Raw genomic sequence first — 21,238 nt, 5'->3', positions numbered from 1 at the left:
TGGTGGAGTTTTAACATTGTTCGCAACCTCCTTTTATGAATAAACTACCCAGCATGCTTAAGGGGGAAAGGCAAAAGGAGAAATATTTCTGATGAAACAGCTCGGAGGTCGCCCTGAATCGAGGTTAAGCGGCATCGGGGAAGAGAAGTGGGAGTAAAGGGAGCGAAAGATAAATGTTTGACGAAGAGAACGAAACTGCATTATGGTTCTATTCAATGTGAATAAAGGGGAATTAGAGGGTTGTTTAAAGTAATACCTCCAAACTTCTGAGGAAGGAAACTGTGAGAAAGTGAGGGAATTGGATGACAAAAAAAAAAAGAAGAAAGGAGCGGGCCGCTGGTGACGTTGTTTGAAGCGTTCGCCCTGACATCCGATAACTAGGCCATCACATTTAAAGCGCAATTGCATAGATTCTAGTTTAGATATACGCAGGAAGAGCTTCCTAAATGATGGAGCGTTCGTTGGTTACTCTAGATTGGTTAGGATAAGTATAGTGCATGATCTACTTGCAGTGCGCGCTACCCAGCCATGAATCGCCTCATGCATTTCCAAATCACGCGCGTGTGCTTTTCTGGGCATCCTTATCGCCGCTAGTGCGTGGCCGCGAGGCACGCGCAAGAAGAAAAAAGAAGCGATCTAGAGCGAGGTGCTGTTTTTTCGAGGAGCGCTCGTACCCTTCCTTCCAGGTAAGCTCGTCATCGCATCAGAAACTAACCCTTGGGGCTTTTGGTTTATTCTAACGGTTTATTCTAACGGTTTATTCTAAGCAGAACCACACTGTCCCTGCTCACCTCAACGCTTAACATTCCCGCTCGACCCATCGACCTTGCAACTCGAGACAGAATCCCAGGTACGTAAGCGCACAAGGATACCACCAGGGCTGGTTTTCCCACCTAATCTCACAAAAGCACATCGAAACGTGTAAGGCAAGAATGTTTTTCTACAGCGAAGCTGTACATGGCTATCCCGGCAAATTTTCTACGTCCGTGCGTGTACACCGTCGGGTCGACAAGGAAAAAATTTTCCTTTCCAGAGCTAGTGTAAATTTGAGTTTCTGCGTAACAGAACAATGTTTTCTCGTACGTTCAAATTACAATCCGATGCTATCATGTCTGCAGGATGCGCGTAAGTCGTACTTTACAAATTTTGTGACGCACTTTGGTAAATTCAATTAGTTCAATAACGCACTTGCGGTAGGCGGAGGGTCAACTAGAATGGGGATATATGCTGCACGAACGTGTGCACACGATGTTTCTCTCCTCGATATTTGGGTGCTGTGCCCGTTGCATCGGCCGTGCAGTGTGTGCTGCGACCGTAGTCGACATCAAGGCAAGAATGTAAAAAAATTACACTGACGTTCACTTCGTGAACGCGGGTTACGCGCATGCGTACGGACGCCGCGAACGTGCACCGTGGCGTCGAAGTGCCAACGGAAAAGGCGCGAACGGGGTAGTGGACGCTACGAAAAATCTCGACGGTGCGATGCCTGGTGGTGGTGGCGCTTGTGTAACGTCGGCAACAGCTTCGCTGTACATACACTTTCACAGGGTAGAATGGAGGCGGAAGATTTTTTATGATCCCTGCTGCAAATTTATCAGTGGTGAATTCTGTCAAGTCACTTCTGTATACCTATCTTATCACTCCGTCTTTCCCTCTCTCTACTCTATTCGATGATCAGTGTGCACCCTTATTGGGTGCGCGCGCTTTCTGTTGTGTTGAGCCAGCAAGGGCGTTTGCTCTTCTAAAACCCAACTTGTTCCAAAACTAATAAGTTAGATCTGACTCTATAGTAGAATAGAGTCTAGCAACATTGAGTGCCAACGTTGCACTGTGGTGATTCGCTTATATATAGTACGACAATAATCCAGAAACGGTTTCGCCCAACCCAACGTCTCCTCCTGTTTTGGTGCTGCGCCGGTGGGCTAACTGTGGGGCACTCCAGGCCACTAGGCTACCTCGCTGGCCGGCTCGGCAACATGACAGCACTTTCGTGTGAAGTTGAACTGTTTCCGCAGCGTAGACAAATTTAATATTTTTGCAGACACGATTGCCAAGCGTTGTGAGTGGCCTTTTAAATAAGGGGTTATTTAGCCATACATATAAAGACGCCCCTGTTTCTTATTGACCCGGAAATTTAGTTTAATATTAGTGGAGACAGCTCACTTTCTATTCAACGTTATCTGTCAAATGTTTTTGAAATAAGCAAATAATGAGTTACTTGCTTTTGAAACCTGCGTTACGTATAACTCAGTGCGTGAGCGCGTAAGCAGTTACTTTAGCCACGAACCCTCACACACGTGTCTTTACACCACGTGGTTACACCTAGCGTCCACGCAGAGATGCCTTCTTAAACACTAACACCAACGCTATACGCATCGCTCTCGTTTCTCTCGACCATTTTGTTTGCGGCTACACTATAGAAATCGCCGCTGTGTTCACACCCGCTGCTGTGTTGACACAATGGCGTGTTCTTAAAATTTATCTGCTGGTCTGAGGCAACCCGCGCATCTTATTTAGTAAGGATGACATCAGCTTTGCTGTGCCCATCTCCCATCTTCTAGTCGCATCGATAGTTTCTTCAATCGGTCAACGCCTTGAATTTCTACCGGCCACGCTGCTTGCTTTACCTAAAGGAACAAGCATACGTGGTGGACATTTGTCAGTTAGACCTCGAGCAGCGAGCCCTCATGTAACTAGGAAGCACGGGGACTCACGTAAGCCCAAATATGGTTCCAAATAGCCCTGTCAGAGCCAAATTTCTCTTTCCACATTAACACTTAGGCTCTAGAGAAGTAGGCAGTAACAAATCAGCGCACTCTCTGGTACACTGAGTAACTGGTACAGTTCGGCGACAGATGATTTAACGCACTTATAGTAGACAAGCGCCATGAAAATGCGCATACACAGAATAGTAGCGGCGTAAGTCGGATCGTTACGTTGTTATAGTAAAATCAGGAGATCTCTGCGGAATAATAATAATAATAATAATAATAATAATAATAATAATAATAATAATATAATAATAATAATGATAATGATAATAATAATAGTAAGATAATGATTGATGTACGGCATTCAAAGCTATACTTGCGGTCAACTTTCTGCGTCATTGAATGGAGTCCTTACTGCACCAAGCGGTCCCACAGAGATTCGGTATAGTTTTTATGTCCCGCTTCGGTATACTTTTAGTTTGTCGAAGCAGATGCTGAATCAGCGTAGCTTGCTACGTGTGACGGCTTCGTACTTGCCAAAACACGGAATAGATAGAAAAGAATATTAAAATGCAGATTTAACACTGAGTGGTGTATTTTATGTCCGATATTAAATCAAGTGCTCAAGGAAAAATTATGCCTACAAGTTGTGCTCGCCAGCTTAAACAAACGCGAACTGTCGGAGCGGTTTCAGTAGTGCCGTCACGCGTGCACTTCGTCTCCCAAGGTTTTCCTTGATTGTCACAAAATATTGACCACCTTGATTGTCACAAAATGTTGACCACCTTAATTGTCACAAAATCTTTACCGCCAAATATAGTCTCCCTCAACGCGCGCCTCGGCTCATCTGCTCCGAGGTGGCGTCACAAGCATGGGGCCTCCAGGTGACACGCGCTGCGCCGGCAGCACATAAATGGTCAGCAGCAGTGGCGCGGCGATTGCTGTGAAACGCGTAACGCGCGGAGCCGTCTTTGGGAATGCATTAGTGAGCAAAAAAATAACAAAAACAAGGATTAAGAAATGAGTGCATTGCCACTCTGTGAAGCTGGGTGACCAGCGAATCTGTGTATGTGGTGATTGACCATTGCTCCGGTGAAACGTTCGAAGTTTGCGGTATCGGGGCTACATGGGCGGTTCGCATTTCTTTCTGCCACGCGGTCCTGGCGGGCAGCACGCTTACGCGTGACGTCCGTGGCCCGCTCATCGTCGGTGGTCTCCTTCCAGCGCCGCCGCGCCCATTCACTTTTATTGCGAGGGCAATTTTTTGGACTCTCCAAGCGAATTTCTGCCATCGGCGTCACCGTCGTCGGCGTGGTCACCGTGAGGTTCCGTATAAAGTCCAAGGACGATAATATTGTCGCCGCGCGCTGTATGCTGTATGTGCGCGTGAAAGCACGCAAGGGACGCGCGCCTTCACGGGGATTGAACGCACGGCGGCGTGCAAACGGGACGTCGTCCGTTGCGCGAAAGACCATGCGACGATGGGAGGGAGGGGGAGGGCGACGTTGTGCTGCGGCACCAAATGCGGATTTTGCGACCGGGCGCAAGGGGAACTGGAATCTTGCACGCGAAAATGGAAAGTGGGAAGGCAGTGAGGGAGGGAGGGAGGGAGGGAGGGAAGGAAGGGGTGCGGCTTCTGCTCTGCTAGCAACTGCGTACCTGTACGTTGCGTGGTGCGGGCGGTCGCGCGCACCGTATCTTGAAAGCGATCTGCAACACGGTTCCTACCTTTGTATGCGCTGTGCATTCGCCGCTCAGAGTCCGTTGAAGCGATAGACCTCGCTGCTGCTGGCGTGCTTGCTCACGCCAGCGTTTTGACAGTGGTTGTGTGCGGCCATAGGGTGTAATCTATTCATGTTTGCTCGTGCGCGCTGACGCCATGCTCTCTAATTCAGTTAGTAAGCGAATGTGTCCCAAGTTTATACAGTCGATAAAACTACTATCCTTACTCCGTATAGCTCTCTACTAATTTGCTATTGCATGAATGCTTCGCCTTTCGGGCGAAACTGGGACTTTATGTTCACTCCCTCGTTCTTGGTAGGCACGCTGTTCTTCTTCAGACCGTACAATACACGGCCTACCCATTTTACCATCAAAGGAGAATTGAGGAAAGGAGCCTACGTAGAGCATGACGTCAGGAGACAGAAGATGCTCAGATTAGTAGGCACTCGTTTGAATACGTGGGATGGCGTACACGTGTATGGTGCGAACATATACATGGCCGACGCGGGTCAAAGTGTAGTATCTGTTTTTATCAGCTTATCAGCGTATCTGTTATCAGTTCGTATCATCTGATACGGGTTGTATTTGGACCCAAGATATTAAACTTATTTTTGCCATATGGCGGAGTGCTTGAAGCCTGCTTCAGGGGCTCATGACAAAAACAGAGTTGGGTCCTTGGCTCTGATTTTGGAGAAGGTAGTTAAAGAAGGTCGCTTGAGCCATTCATTTATTTCATTGCCTATATATCGGGTACCATAGTGAAATGTTGTTCACATTGTTCTGAGGAAACGCTCGCTTGAGTATTGTTTACAAATTACATGGTATAACCAAATTGGCCGACGGGGCCTGTTGAGAATGCCTTTAAAATAAAGTTGGCATGTTTTATATATTTGGTCATATTATTTTTTGAAGTTACGCCGACCTACCATCACGGACCTTTATCAAGGTGGAAATAACTATAGACAGTTGTTCTAAATAGATAAAGGAGAAAGCAGGCATAAGCACGAATTACCACAGGCAAATACACGAAAAGCAAGAAATAGCATGATGGCAATCTCAAACGCACCTCAATATACATGTAATATTACACCAAATGAGTTAAAAATATTGTAGTCATGTGTCGCGAAACCTGGTAACCTACCGCAATTCAGACAATCACAGTGGCGAAAAAAGAATAGTTTTCTTTATTTTTGTAGTCAGTGTCATTAGTTATCAATTCGATACTCAACATTAGCCTACATTGGTCCATCGAGCAGGTCAGACATGGAAGATGGAACGGAGCTCAAGGGTACGTCTGAGCCAAAGAAGAAAAGTAGCCGTAGGCGCAAGCGTGGATCTAAGGCATCAGTCGAGGCGGGATCCCAGACATCCTCGACCTCGTCGAAATCGGGTGGGCCGTCCACGCCTTCAGAGCCGCCAACGCCAGCGCAATCTAGCCACGTGGTCACCAAAGCAGACAGACCAAATTTACTGGACAAGACGAGCCCGTAAGTCACTCGGCGCTTTGTCTAAACTGCCTCTCAAATAAGGCGATACCTTGGTTAAGTCTACCGCTATTAAAAGGCTTAAAGAAGCTGACGTAACAGACTGGCTCTAGTTGCCCAAGTAAATCGGAAAACATTAAACGAAAGTTGCGTTAACCGTTCGCATATTTCCAAGTGTTAGTTCCTCAACAAAAATGCACGACAACGATAAACTGTGGAATAGAAATCACCCTGTGAAAATTTAAATGGACACCATGACCTTTGCTGCTGCTGCTGCTGCTGCTGCTGCTGCTGCTGCTGCTGCTGCTGCTGCTGCTGCTGCTGCTGCTGCTGCTGCTGCTGCTGGCTGCTGCTGCTGCTGCTGCTGCTGCTGCTGCTGCGCTGCTGCTGCTGCTGCTGCTGCTGCTGCTGCTGCTGCTGCTGCTGCTGCTGCTGCTGCTGCGCTGCTGCTGCTGCTGCTGCTGGCTGCTGCTGCTGCTGCTGCTGCTGCTGCTGCTGCTGCTGCTGCTGCTGCTGCTGCTGCTGCTGCTGCTGCTGCTGCTGCTGTGCTGCTGCTGCTTGCTGCTGCTGCTGCTGCTGCTGCTGCTGCTGCTGCTGCTGCTGCTGCTGCTGCTGCTGCTGCTGCTGCTGCTGCGGCTGCTGCTGCTGCTGCTGCTGCTGCTGCTGCTGCTGCTGCTGCTGCTGCTGCTGCTGCTGCTGCTGCTGCTGCTGCTGCTGCTGCTGCTGCTGCTGCTGCTGCTGCTGCTGCTGCTGCTGCTGCTGCTGCTGCTGCTGCTGCTGCTGCTGCTGCTGCTGCTGCTGCTGCTGCTGCTGCTGCTGCTGCTGCTGCTGCTGCTGCTGCTGCTGCTGCTGCTGCTGCTGCTGCTGCTGCTGCTGCTGCTGCTGCTGCTGCTGCTGCTGCTGCTGCTGCTGCTGCTGCTGCTGCTGCTGCTGCTGCTGCTGCTGCTGCTGCTGCTGCTGCTGCTGCTGCTGCTGCTGCTGCTGCTGCTGCTGCTGCTGCTGCTGCTGCTGCTGCTGCTGCTGCTGCTGCTGCTGCTGCTGCTGCTGCTGCTGCTGCTGCTGCTGCTGCTGCTGCTGCTGCTGCTGCTGCTGCTGCTGCTGCTGCTGCTGCTGCTGCTGCTGCTGCTGCTGCTGCTGCTGCTGCTGCTGCTGCTGCTGCTGCTGCTGCTGCTGCTGCTGCTGCTGCGCTGCTGCTGCTGCTGCTGCTGTGCTGCTGCTGCTGCTGCTGCTGCTGCTGCTGCTGCTGCTGCTGCTGCTGCTGCTGCTGCTGCTGCTGCTGCTGCTGCTGCTGCTGCTGCTGCTGCTGCTGCTGCTGCTGCTGCTGCTCTAGCGGGTATACGTCAACGGTTTAGTAGTAGCATGTGGAACGCATTCATGGGCCCCGGATTTCGATAAAGGTTAACAATATGTGAAATATTTATTTTCGATCGAGGTATACGAGTATATGGCCAATGACTGTCGAAATCTTGTCTACTACCTTACAGTAAATCTAAAATAAATAATGCGTCCCATTTGTCTGTATTCTGTGTTAGGTGCTATCATGTCCGTGCGATGTCATCGGAGGACGTGCAGCCATCCACAGGCTTGCTGCTCCCCGCCGAGAGCCGAGAACTGGTTGTTCGAGTCACGGCCACGCCACCCGAACCACGTGGAACACCCGCTGGTATAAGCACACCGCATGCGACTCCGCGTCAAGATGTCCCGTCGCAAGGCGGTGATAAGGAGCCGCCCAGCTCTGGTCCTTCCACGTCAGTTCCTGGGTGTGCTGGTGAAACCAGTCAACAATCGTTACAGGTATCGCTAATATTTCGCATATTGTACTACACCACGGAACACGTTCCTTTTTCATGGCACTCGACGGAAGTAACGAAAAAAAAACGGGGGGGGGGGGGGGGGGTAGGGGGGAAGCTCTTAACCCCAAATATTGTTGGTGTGTTTCAAAGTGGTGTATAATGCAACAATTTTGTACGTCTGAGGTGTATTACTTGGTGTAGTTTACGGAATTGTAATGTAATTTTTCATTCAAGAGTTTAGTGCAGTGGTTGCCGAAAAAAGCGATGTCTCTGTTCCCATGTATTTACGTCAAATCCCCCGACCTAACGCTTTCTCTGCAGAGCTTTGTACCTAAAGGCACCGCGTACATATTTGTGTAGGCGACTTATCTTTGCCATTTCCGTGTAGCGGTGTCAATGAATAGACCACGAACATTAAGCTTAGGCTAAATTGCATATTCTGCTCACACAAAAGATTTCATTTTACTTCTGAGTAAAATGCATCGTCACAGACGACCGCTTTGAGGGAAAGCAGTGCCTTGTATTTTCTGCAACATGCCGCAGAAATCGGCGACCTGACATTTCATAGGAGCCGTTTGTGATTGGATAGTGGCCTCGGTCCTTATAAAACAATTTGCTACAATGGTGGTCCAGAAAATAATACGTGCAGTAGAGTTACAGAATGGGTGCCAAGAGAAGGGATATATATATATATATATATATATATATATATATATATATATATACACGTGTGGAAGGACACAGATGAAACAGGCTACTTACAGGCTATTTACACTGAAGCCAGGCAGCCAAGCCCACACTCGCTCGCACCAAGAGCACAGACACACCTCAGCGTCTTTCTCGCGGCGGCTCGTCTCTTGCACATGTTTCGTTGATGTCAGACAACAGCAAGGCATTCCCTTTCCGTAATGGAATAGTTGCGCTCCGATGGTGATACGAGGCGGCTTGCGTAAGCAATAACGCGATCCTGGCCACGCTGACGCTGGGCTAAGACGGTACTTACACCATGACCGCTGGCATCTGTACGCAATTCTGTAGGGACATCAGGGTTGAAGTGGACGAGAATGGGTGGGAAGATGAGAATAGTGACGACGGAGAGAAGGCGGTGGCTTCTGAAGTACCCCACGAAAATTGTACGCCTTTCTTCGGAAGATTAGTGAGGGGTCTAGCAATTGCTGCGAAATCTTGAACAAAACGACGAAAGTACGAGCATAGCCCAACAAAACTGCGAAACGTCTGCGGCTGTCTTCGGAACCGGAAAGTCTCGGACGGCACGAGTTTTGTCAGGATCAGGCTGCACTCCGGAAGCGTCGACGAGATGGCCCAGAACAGTAATTTGGCGGCGGCCAAAATGACATTTGGACGAGTTGAGTTGCAGCTTCGCCTTTCGAAATACACCAAGTATAGCTGCTAGACACTCAAGGTGAGAGTCGAACATTGGAGAAAAGACGATGACGTCGTCGAGGTAACAGAGACACGTGGACCATTTAAAACCTTGGAGCAAGGAGTCCATCATATGCTCAAAGGTGGCAGGGGCATTGCATATTCCACACGGCATCACTTTAAATTGGTATATGCCATCAGGTGTTATGAATGCGGTTTTTTCTCTGTCCATATCGTCAACAGCAATCTGCCAGTATCCAGAGAAAAGATCAATAGAAGAGAAATAGCTGGAACCGTGAAGGCAGTCAAGGGCGTCGTCGATACGTGGGAGCGGGTAGACGTCCTTCTTAGTATTTGTTCAAATGACGGTAGTCTACACAGAAGCGCCACCTGCCGTCCTTCTTCTTAACCAACACCACAGTTGACGCCAAGGGACTCGAAGACGGCTCAATGATGTATTTATCTAGCATTTCGCTCACTTCATTTTGAATTACTCGGCATTCAGACGCAGAAGCGCGATATGGTCGTCGCTGAATAGTCGTGGCATCGCCAGTAGGAATCCCATGCTTGACCGCGAGCGTCTGGCTTAAAGGGCGATTGTCGAAGTCAAAAATATCTTGGTAGGCCGATAACACTTTGCAAAGGTCTTCAGCCTGTGTAGAGGACAGGTCCGCCAACACCATTTTCTTTATTTTGGGATCGGCACACGAGGCTGGCGCGAGGGGCACACCAAGCTCAGAATAACCATCGGTTGATAAAGCTGCCACTTGATGGTCGCCGAGGCAATCAACGTTGGCAAGGCAAATACCTTGCGGGAGAATTTGTTTTGCCAATCCAAAGTTAAAGATAGGCATGCGAGTGCATTTATTAGTAATAGTAAGTATACTGTGAGCCACGGTGACGTCATGCTGTAGTGGAATGTCGGGCAGAGGAGTGACGAGGTACTCGCCATCAGGAACAGGTGGGGAAGACAACAGGTAGGCGAATAAAGCCGTTGGGGCGTAAGCGGCACCGGGGTTCATCAGGAGGTTCTGCGAGAATCGGCAACTCAAGGCGAAAAGTACTGCCACAGTAGTCAATAAGAGCAGAGTGTGCAGAAAGAAAATCGAGTCCGAGAATTAGGTCGTGGGGGCAATGAGCAAGCACGGTGAAGAGGACAGGAGTGCGGTGGCCGGCGATGCTGACACGCGCCGTACGACATGCCGACATGCCGAGCATGAAAGAAATCCTCACACGATTAACAACAAAAATACTACTGACGTTTTGGCCAATGGTCCGGCCTTCATCGAACTGAACACTCACTCCGATGAAGGCCGGACTACCGGCCGGAACGTCAGTAAAATCATAGTATTTTTGTTGTTGTTAAACGTGTGAGCATTTCTATCATGCCATTTTCTCCATACGTGGTGCCCTTTTCTCTGGAATCCCTATAAGTATCGAAGACATTGAATTACATTCAACTTGCTTTCGCACGTATTTGTGCGGGATGTTTTCGTGCGTCTAGTCATACTCCCACGTTACGATTATCCCGAGTGAAGTCATATATGCAAAACAAGCGTAACAAGAATGAAACTTCGCACATCAGATGTTTGAATGGCATGTGCCACAGAAAAGTTGCTGTGCTGGCCCACTAACTCCACAAACGCGAGCCATATACAGATGTGCTTAGACGATTAGAAGCCTTACATAGCAACAGAGAACACACGGAACATTAGGAGGTAGAAAACAACAGAAAAAAAAACTTCGAAGACGATTACGTGTCATATGGTCCACATGGCAATCATGCTAACGCAGCTCGCCGCTTTGCATACGCAGCCGCCGGTCACCATAGTGGGGGAACCGCTTCCTCCGAGTCATGGTGAGTCCTTGCCTGGAACGTCCAAGTCCATCCCCGTCGTTGTGTCTGTGACGACAGCCGACACCAGTACTGTTTCTTCGGTTCAACATGGCACAGCAATGACAGCCTCGTTTCTTCAGGCGGATAGTGTCGACACTTCGGCAGCCCCCGTTACCCAGACGTCAATGAAGATGCTGTCTCGTAAGCCCTCTGTGAGGATGGCCAAGGATATGGGAATGAGTGAGGAGCAGCGGCCTCACGTTGGTCGAGAACCCCGTCCAGTGGGTCCTTTGGGGAAGAGCGTTACCGCGGAGGACGTCCCGACCAAACAGATGAAGATGTCGCGCAAAAGCCGCCTCTACAAGGCCATTAACCTGCGCGACTTGGAGCATTTGGTGAGTCACTTTGATTCGAAGTGAAACATGACACTGACACTGGTGCACACACAGCGGCACATATAGTGGCTGCGTATATTTCGAGCCAATATTCAACGCCAGTCATAGCGAACGGAGTCACTGAGATTTTATCGTGGCATTAGTACTCGATGCAGATAAATCCCTTAGGGCCGGAAGGGGACTTGCATTCCTTGTCGAGCATTATTTATATCTGTTATTGCACTGTCGGGCATAAATAAATTGCGTTGAGTAATTCTAACCTTACCTTTCATGGTGTTCTTCTTCCATATTTTAAAGGGCATATTAGAGTCATATTCATGGGAATATTTTGTTGAGCGGCAGTGACTTGCGTGCGTTTTGTGTACACGAAGGCTGGCCACGAGTTGATCGGTGGACGCGTTCATATATTAAACGTAGGATACTGTCAAAAATTTACGTAAGGCGCCGGATGTGCTATTTCATTACGCGCATGGTGACAATAAGTAGAACCTCCCGAATCTTGCAGCGTGCAGGCCTGCGGGCACATTGTCGGAAATCATTCGTATTTGCCTCTTTAATGGAAAATTCGAGCCATGTACTGCAAATTGTAGAAGTACGACAAACCGGGCCAGTTGGAACATATCTGTAGTAGCAGCCCGCAGAAGAATACAAAAAACGCAGAAAGAAAAATTTGGAGGATGCTTAAGCTTCGCCTTTAAGAGCTGAACGCGATCGCATTCAAGATCCCTGAATGCTTGTCAGGCTTCCCGGAAACTGCAGCTGTTTTTTTTCTCCACCTTCGCCTCTGCGCACCGCTACCGTTCTACGCTGAAGTGGAGGCGAGCGCCATCTGGATGGTGTTTACGCAAATAACCTACCTGGGCGCGCCGCTGTTGGTATGGTATAAATGCTGGAAAAGGGGTTTGTGTTTGAGTTTCCTCGTAACAGAATTATGTTTTTCTCGTACATTCAAATTACAATCCAACGGTATTATTACAATCCAACGCTTTACGATTTTTCTGACGGATTTTACTTTTAGAAATTCAATTTTGTACATTAACGCTGCTGCGCCACGCGGAGGGCCTGTGTGGTCGGGGTGGTTCGGGATGATTTTCCCCGCCACGGACACCGCCGCTTACACCGACACTGCCGCCGACACCGACGCCGACGCGGGATTTTCTGCGACATGGGGCTCTTAACGCTATCGCCTTAGACAGACCTCTGTTTCTAGGCCACCAGCTTTTCTTTCATATCTCCAAGCAACCGGAAGCGTCCGCTTCGGATCAGCCACACATGCCGCTAAGTTGTGGGCACAGCACAGAAAGAAGAAGAAGAAAACGAAAATTAACTTAGCTGTGGGCTTTCCTAGGCGGGTGATTTTTGTGTGCTCCCGACCAAAAACTACGCCCCTCCAGACAACGTTTCATCGAGTCCCGGACAAAATTAAACGAGGTCATCCAAAAAAAGCCTACACCGAATCTTCTTGACAGCATGCAAGACGTGTGTGGCAAAGTGGCCGATGCACTAAACCATGCCTTAGGAAACGCGAGCGTTCATACAGTGCATCCACTCATCCTCATTTTAGCGTTAACTGCAGATCATGGGACTGTGCTCCTGACGTTTTGAACACGAGCATGTGCTGCAAATCGTTTGCTTGACCACGTGTCGAGTTTGCTGAATCGTTTGTTATTCATTGGTAAACGTTCAGGATAATTTTTTTTGTTCTTGCACTCTCTTTTAATTGTATTCTCTCCATCTCTTCCATTGGAAAAACAGTAGCAAATGCTCGTGTCTTCTTGCTTTCCATCCCTGTGCCGTTCGAGCCGTTGTTGCTGTAACATCTTACCGACAAGCCTCGGTCATAACGCTTTTGAATTTTGCTCCATGCTTTGAAAACAACAACGAGAAAAAGAAATGTGTGATCTAGAGACACACAGTGGGAAGCAAATAGAATGCCAGACTTTAATAGGTATCCCTAATTCCGAATCAATCCGCGCTTGCTTCGAAATCCATAATTTTCAGTGTAATATGCGATTTCCTGATTCTCCCATTCTTCTAACTTGGCGATCCTTATTTTCAAAGGACGTAATGAATTCACACTTGAAACCTTCGGCACACGTCACCCATAGAATGACCTACATTTGCTCTAAATATGAAATCGTTGCGATCTTTGACCCTACCAGGAAGCGGGGAAAATTTGTATCCAGGACATATAACACCTGTATTCCGTTCGAAAGCGATGGTTTATCTCCTCTCATTTAACTGCTAAGTATACACACAATCCGCGGAATTCCCCTTCCTATCGCGGCTAACATTTACCACACTTCCCCTAGATATTAACTTCGCGAGTGATTAAAATTTTTTTTCCGGAAAGCATGAAAACAGGCATATACCATTTTTTAACGCTTATAGTCGCACTGACAACTTCGGGGCAGTACAACAGACGCAATGTGCAGTGAAGTAGAAGCATAGTATGACTGCATGTAATATGTAAAAAAAAAGGGTACTTCGAAAGCCGGCAGTGGCATTATGGCGATTCGAACTAACGAGTGGTACCGATCTGATGCAGCTGAATTTCCTAGAAGATCAAATCAAAAGAGTTATAGACACTGTCCAGACTTATACGGCAACAAAATCACCAGGCATCGGTGCTAGCGCTACCATACACTTATGTTCGGAGAGATATTTAATGTGTAAGGAAGAAAACCGGCGTGCCTGAAAGCGTCGTCACCATCCCGTATCTCGCGGCAAATACGCCTATCCAGCAGGACTTTCGCCAGGTCATGGCGAAAGACTTGTCACCACGATCAACAACCTTGATGACTTCCATGCCCTGATCGGGCGCATTGCGCTAGCGCGACCCCGCCATTTTCGGAGAGATAAAATACCATGACTTGGACAACTGACTTACCTGCTATGAAAGGATGAGCAAAGACAACAAGTGGGACGAGGCTACATAACTAAACAACGTCAACGACAGACAACGGTGCGCTTTGCTGGTTATCGTCCCACAAAGAGCCGTCTGTACGCCTGGCGCGATGGGCTCTACGTCTACAGGAATACGACATTAGGGTTGTGTACCACTCCGGCCTCTAACATTCTGATTGCAACGCTTTATCACATTCGCCGATCCTACTACATAGACAGTGTTTCGCCCCAGAAACAAAAGAAAACGAGTTCGCTTTGGACATCTCCGACTTGACTTCACAGCAACAAAACGACCAATGCATGGCCATACATCTGAACGTTCTAAAGAATCTCGTAGAACTACCGGCGTCCCGTGCACTCCGCTGTCAAGCGCCACATTTCACAGTTCGCGATTGAGTTCTCTATAGCGCCGAAATCAGTGGCTTCTAGTCTACAGCGCAGAAATTAGTGGCTTCTAGTGATCGTTCACCAACTCCGTAGCGGTATCTGTACTTCATTTCTCGCTTATCCGCAGTGTGACCATGGCGGCGTGTCTAAGACCTACACGCGCTTTCGACTCCGATATTACTGGCGAGGCATGTACAATTACGTCCAAAACCCGGCTACTGATCGAGCCGCTCTGTTGCAGCCACTTAAACGCACAGTGATGTCTTTTTGACCACGTCGGCATTGATTATATATCCCTATTTCATGTATGGCTGCTGGTAACCATTGGGTCATAGCCGCGGTCGATCACCTGACGCGATATGCGGAAACCGCTGTCCTTCCAGCGGCCACGTCGTCGCTTCCTTCTTTTTTCATCACTATGTTCTGCGCCATGGCGCACCTCGTGAACTCTTCAGTGACAGAAGGCGCGTGTTTCTCTGTGAAGTAGTGAAGTCTCTCCTTCATCAATGAAACAATACACGCCTTTCACCCCTAGGCCAATGTGGTGACGAAACGGTTTAAGCGAACTCTCTGCAATATGCTGTCCAGTTATGTAGACTCGGATTATTCCAAATTGGACCTTGTGCTAACATTTGCAACATATGCCTACACCATCGCTAAACATGCCACAACCGGATTCTCTTCGGTTTTCTTTCTGTACGGCCGTGAACCTTCCTTTACCATCGACACAATATTTCCATATCTTCCATATTCCTCAGAGTGTACTCCGGTTTCCACGGCCACTAAGCATGCCGAGAAATGTCGGAAGCTCGCCCGCTAACTCTCACTACCGCAGAACACTGCCGCCAAAAGCTTCGACGTGATAACGACCAACCTGCTCCCACCTTCCCGCCAGAATTCTTCGTATTGCTTTGTGTCCCACATTCCAGTCCTGGGCTCTTTTCCAAAATTCTTGAGAAGTTTGATTGTCTTTATCGCGTCATTGCCCAAACCTGTCCTATCGACTACTTCGTCGATTTACTGACCACCCCCAGTGACGTACCACCGTTGACGTGGACGTCAAATTGTTCACGTAGACAAGAAGCAGCTTTATTTTGAGCCCATTGTATCGTCGCCCCCGTAGGTAGCCAGGATGGCTCCAATTCAACCGGGGGGGGGGGGGGGGGATTGTAGGACGAAGAACGGCGCGTTAGAAAGCGCCGCTGCCGTCGCGTGTCTCGCGGCCAGTTCGCCCAACCAGCTGAGCTATCGTTGCTACCGCTGCGTTTGTGGATGCCGCTTGGCGACTGCAATAAACCTCGTTTTCCGCTTCTACGACAGCGATTGAGTTTAGGCCACTTTACAGTCATGCTACTGGTCAATCGCAACTAATCAATCAGCGCTTACCACAACATTATCAGTCGTGGCGCTCTTTGGCCATATCTGGCCCTTGTCCCACAAAAAAACACACACATATCATCATCATCATCATCATCATCATCATCATCATCATCATCATCATCATCATCATCATCAAACCTCGTCTCAAAACATATAGTTTGGCAAGGTTTGCGTGCATTCAAATTAGGTTTGCAATCACTACAGCTTCTGCAGGTCAAAATGTGTACTTCTACACAAAACTGCCTACAGGTAATACTGTCTAGTGCACCTTCAAAAATTCCAAATTACTATGAAAGAGCCCTGGTCGTCTTGACGTCTCTGTCCGCAGCGTAATATTGAATCATCACATGTCTTGCTAGTAGAAAGAGCAAAGCAAACAATTTTCTCTGCCTGCTTGTCTCTGTATATATATATATATATATATATATATATATATATATATATATATATTTGACAGAGATGAACACTAGTACTAGCGGCCTCCAGAATCTCTTTTGCCACCGCATACGCCATGCTATTCTCAATTAATGCAGTCTACTTGAGTCAACAAGAAAATACTAGCGTTACAGATGAACCTTTCCGTGGAACAACATATTGAGAGCTGTAACAATGGCAGCGCCCTTACTACAATATCGTTCTTCACATTACACCTTATCGTCTAAAGAACAGCTTGGAGTTCAGTTTGAGCGGTAGGAACACAAAAGTACATCGTTCACAATATCACCTTCAAACGCAGAGTTGAAATAAGGCGAAAAAATTTTCATACGAGCTCTATACTCATTCGCAGGTACACAAGTCACCAAGACTACCCTCCGTCGACGACATTGCCTCCTTCAGAAAGCTTCTAATCATGGTCATCGCCATTGCTGTGATATTGGTGGCAGCCTTTTCGGTGCTACTTGTGCTCCTGTATCCAGCAGGCAGGTCTACTAACAAAACACGAGCCATCTGCAGGACTACAGGCTGCGTAAGCCACGCGACGCTCCTTACCTTCCACCTCAACAGGAGCATCAACCCTTGTGACGACTTCCGTGCCTACGTATGCTCCGCGTGGAAAGCCCAGCCACTGCACTACGAGTTCGGCGAGTCAGCTATGAAAGATGTGATATACGCTTGGTTCAGGCAATTCAACAGGACGCTACATGATGGTGCCCTCAAACTGCCTGTTGGCAGGAAACCGCTGAATATGTACAGCGCCTGTATGGCTAATGAGGATGTGTACGGTACAAGCGTCGACCAGTTAATGGACGTTATGCACGATATCGGACTCGCTTGGCCGGAAGATCCCCCGCCAGCAAGCGACGCCTTCGCTGTTTTGATAAACTTGTCCTTCAACTTTGAAGACGTTGCTTGGTTCAGCGCGACTGTTTTGGACAAGCGACATTCTCAAGATAGGCGCCTCGTTTTAACACCAGCAATCATGCTACCTGTTCATCTCCAGCAGCACCGTGAATCTCATACAGGCGGAGCCTACTACGATTATTGGAAATCTTTCTACAAGTTTCTTGGTCGTAATGGCACTGTGGAGATGGCAAACGAAGACGAGGTCCACGAGCTTGCACGAACAGAAATTGAACTGCTTCTAAAGCTTTACAAAGCCATGAACGCGCCAATGAAGGAGCCAGCGTCGTTAAGCTTCCGCAGTATTAGCAAATACACGAGGAATATTTCATCTGACCAATGGCTGACGACCGTGAACGTCTACACTGGTCGTGGCCAGACATTTAGTGCTGATGACGAAGTCATAGTCAGTGACGAAACCTTCTTCAGAACTGTGGGTAGCATTCTGTCTGCTTACGACAATCTAAAGTTGTTGAGGTTCTTCTCCTGGCTATTCGTACAGGTCCATGGCCCAAAAGCGGACCAGCGGCTGTTCCTGCCTCGCTTTGTTTTACCTGAAAGGGCGCACTTCTTTCGACCTATATTCTGTGCCTCGAGCACAGAAATCTCTTACAAGCAGCTGGTGTCATCATTAGCGTATGTGTCACGATTCTCCGACGAGGAAAAGAACCTGGTTGACGCCAGATTCAACAAGTTGATCGAAACAGCAGTGGCCAAGATAGTAGCGTCTCACTGGCTGGACGAATATAGTAAAAAGATGATTGTGAGAAAGCTAAACTCGCTGGTTCTAAGATTGTGGCCACCAAGTGACTATCTAAACAATGATCAGCTAGAACAGATCTACAAAAACTTCACTGCTCATGAGCCGACCTTCGGAGGGTTCTGGGCCAACGCTACGAGAAGCATACACGAAGCCAGGGGATTCACGGGTTATCGAGACAAGGCTTACGGTAGAGTAAGTTTCTTTCCGCCCTATGCCAGTTACGATCCATTTACCAACGGTGTAAGGGTTGCCTTCGGCGGCCTGTCCGGACCGCTGTACTACAAGGACGGAACGGAAGGTATGTTCTACGGAGGCCTCGGGCACTTGATGGCTTCGGAAATTGTGAACTCCTTCGGAAAGTACGGCCAGAAGTGGAATTCGGAAGGCGAAATCACCGAGTCATTTCTCAGCAACTCTGCAAGAAAAGCTTTCCTTGAGAGAGACACGTGTTTGAAATCGAAGAGCGTGTTTCCGCAAATTCCCGCTCTCGAGATTGCGTACTCAGCACTTCTGGACGCCCTCGCCAACGACAGCCAGCCCGTCGCCATTCGTGAGGACCTTCCGGAAGAAAAGGTCTTCTTCATGACCCTTTGTTACGTGACTTGCAGAAAGTCTGAAGCCCTTGTATCGGTAATGCCAGACTGTAACGCAGTTGTCAGGAACTTTCCACCTTTTGCCGAAGTTTTTAACTGTCCTAAGAAATCGAGAATGAGTCCCGAAAAAAAGTGCACAGTCTTTGAATGACAGTTGCCGCCTGGCCATCATGACAACAACAAGATCTGCGTGCCTTTTATTTCTCCGAACCGGATTTACGGCACGTTTAGTTTTGTTTTCAGTTATTATTGATTGTAAAAAAATTACGTGACAGTTACTCGGTGTCACGACGCGACTAAGCCTCGCGGGAGAGAAATGATTCATGTTGGAGTTGTTTTTATGACCATGGAGAATGATTTGCGAACGCAGATTAGCAACCACTTTTTTGTACTGTAGTGCCTAATTCAACTGTTTGCTATACAATAAATGTGAGGCGCATTCTGTGCAGAATATATTCTGTGCAAATTGTTACACAGTTATCTACTCGTAAACTAGCGCGGTGCTTACCCATCAAAACGTCATGTGTCATGGTACGACTCGCTGGTGGAAGCACTTAGTAGCCCTACACGCTGTACTAAGTTTTTCTCTGCAGTGTGATCCGATCATGTAACGAATATTCTCTTGTACAAGTGCGCTGTTATGTGTCATTTTTCCGATTTTTCAGTGCGCGTAACTCTAACCCAAAAGCCTGTCAATTATTCCTAATAAAAGAAATTGGGGGACACTATAGAACAGTAAACTGTGTAATTTTGTGGACGAGGGAAGTTAGTAGGGGGTACATTCTTCGTACCACCTTCAATGCTGTTCCTTGAAATTGAATGCGATGTGTTCTACTGTCACTTCAGCCTAAATGCCAAGGTTTACGGATGCAGTTCAGCCATGTTTCCCACATTATGGTTGTGCTTCTTTCCTCAATGTCTGCATTCTTTCACTCTATTATTGTCTTCTTCTAATGAGAACAGTTATTAGTGTTGCATAACTATGCCACGGAATTAAACGGTGAAACAGGTTTTCGATGGATTAATTGGATGTGTTATTTGGCTCAAGCGAAATGCAAAAACGCCCGTGTGCTTGCATTGTAGTGCGCGTTAAAGAACTCCAGGTCGCCAAAATTAACCCGGAGCCCTCCACTACGGCATGCCTCATAATCGGAACTGGTTTTGGCACATATAACCCCAGAAAGAAAGAGTGTTCGGCTGATGGTAGCCTGGACTGGCTTTAGCCCCATACAACTTGACGTAACTATACCGTATTACCTTAAGAAAGATCGATAACATTTCTTTTACGTTTACTTTCTCATAGCAGGGTAATTTACGTTCGGTTCACTGTCTGTGTGAATTTTGAACACCAATAAATAATTGAAGCAATAACTGCGTTTATTATTACTCTCGGGCACATAAAAATGCTGCAAATATATTGAAATAGCAAGTGAAATAGAAGGACAGTGAGTACCGTTTAGGCTGAGGGCTCAGGCCTGGTTGCAAGAGATGGGCCTTATACTGGAAAGACTGGTAAGATCCCTATGAACGCGGCAGCTTTCTGAGTTGCGTATAATCAATGAATTATTGCGCTAAGGAAAGCGAATGTTTACTTCACTTGAAGGGCATCCGAGCCCTCTGTAACAACGCAAGCATCAAGAACGGTGAATGCATAATTTATTTTGAAAATATATAGCGGAACAGTGTATTAATGTGTTATACACAGCAAATTTTCATCTTTTGTAAAACAAACATGGTTGCATACACCAAGTTCTTATTAACCTATATTCAAATGAACAAGAAAGGAAAAGGTACGTTTGTCTTATTGTATGTACTTCGAAGAAAGTAAATTTAATTTTATGCATGTTTATTAAAAATGCACGCTTCCACTTCACAAAACATTGCACGTAATATTCTTCGGTTAACAGTGTTCATGGTGATTTCATTTTCGCATAGACAGTTTAGTAGTTTAGGAAGTGTGTACCGAAGGGAATCTGTTCCCCAATTTTTGTTCTGGCATATGGTCTTACCCATACTAGGTTTTCGTGACGGACGTACATATATCTTGCACTTTAGTTCAGCAAGAAAAAAGTGATGCCTCGGCACAATTAAGGTATTGTTCAAACCTAAGAGCTAACTTATAAAATTAGAGATTATATATTGTGATTAAATGAATATTTCTGAATATCAGTGGTGTGTGGGCAGTGCAGCGCTTTCAATATATATTCTATCATTAAAAAAAGATGCATACCCAAAAAGTTCTTCTTTTCTTCTTCTTTCTGGGGTTTTACGTGCCAAAACCAGTTCTGATTATGAGGCACGCCGTAGTGGAGGGCTCCGGATTAATTTTGACCACCTGGGGTTCTTTAACGTGCACTACAACGCAAGCACACGGGCGTTTTTGCACTTCGCCTCCATCGAAATGCGGCCGCCGCGGCCGGAATCGCCCAAAAGCTTAGCTCGGTGTAAAAGAGTACACGATAAGACTACCGCCGGGCGCATGCAAGGGAGCACGTAGCCAAGACAGCATACGTCCATTTGTCCATTTCCAAACAATAATTTC

At 47.5% G+C, this 21,238-nt stretch overlaps 2 protein-coding genes and 1 pseudogene across 2 annotated transcripts; 2 read left to right on the top strand and 1 right to left on the bottom strand.

Annotated features, from left to right (window-relative positions):
* The first annotated feature begins 4,924 nt into the window (after positions 1–4,924).
* LOC119443230 (U2 spliceosomal RNA) lies at positions 4,925–5,131 on the top strand (annotated as a pseudogene).
* Positions 5,132–5,668: 537 nt separating this feature from the next.
* LOC119440672 (adenylate cyclase, terminal-differentiation specific-like) lies at positions 5,669–10,950 on the bottom strand. The gene is made up of 4 exons (XM_037705562.2): positions 10,884–10,950; positions 7,174–7,243; positions 6,483–7,142; positions 5,669–5,903 (listed from the first exon to the last, which is right to left on the bottom strand). The coding sequence occupies exons 1-4, from the start codon at positions 10,948–10,950 to the stop codon at positions 5,669–5,671; spliced, it is 1,032 nt and encodes a 343-aa protein (XP_037561490.2).
* Positions 10,951–11,049: 99 nt separating this feature from the next.
* LOC119440671 (endothelin-converting enzyme 1) lies at positions 11,050–19,370 on the top strand. Its single transcript, XM_037705561.1, has 3 exons — positions 11,050–11,325; positions 16,787–18,733; positions 19,362–19,370. Exons 1-3 carry the CDS (start codon positions 11,050–11,052, stop codon positions 19,368–19,370), a joined length of 2,232 nt encoding a protein of 743 aa, XP_037561489.1.
* The last annotated feature ends 1,868 nt before the right edge of the window (positions 19,371–21,238 follow it).

This window comes from Dermacentor silvarum, chromosome 2 (genome assembly GCF_013339745.2).
Source record: "Dermacentor silvarum isolate Dsil-2018 chromosome 2, BIME_Dsil_1.4, whole genome shotgun sequence".
Classification (NCBI taxonomy): Eukaryota; Metazoa; Arthropoda; class Arachnida; order Ixodida; family Ixodidae; genus Dermacentor; species Dermacentor silvarum.
Note: the sequence above shows the minus strand (reverse complement) of the source record. Positions and strands in the feature narration are given on the sequence as shown.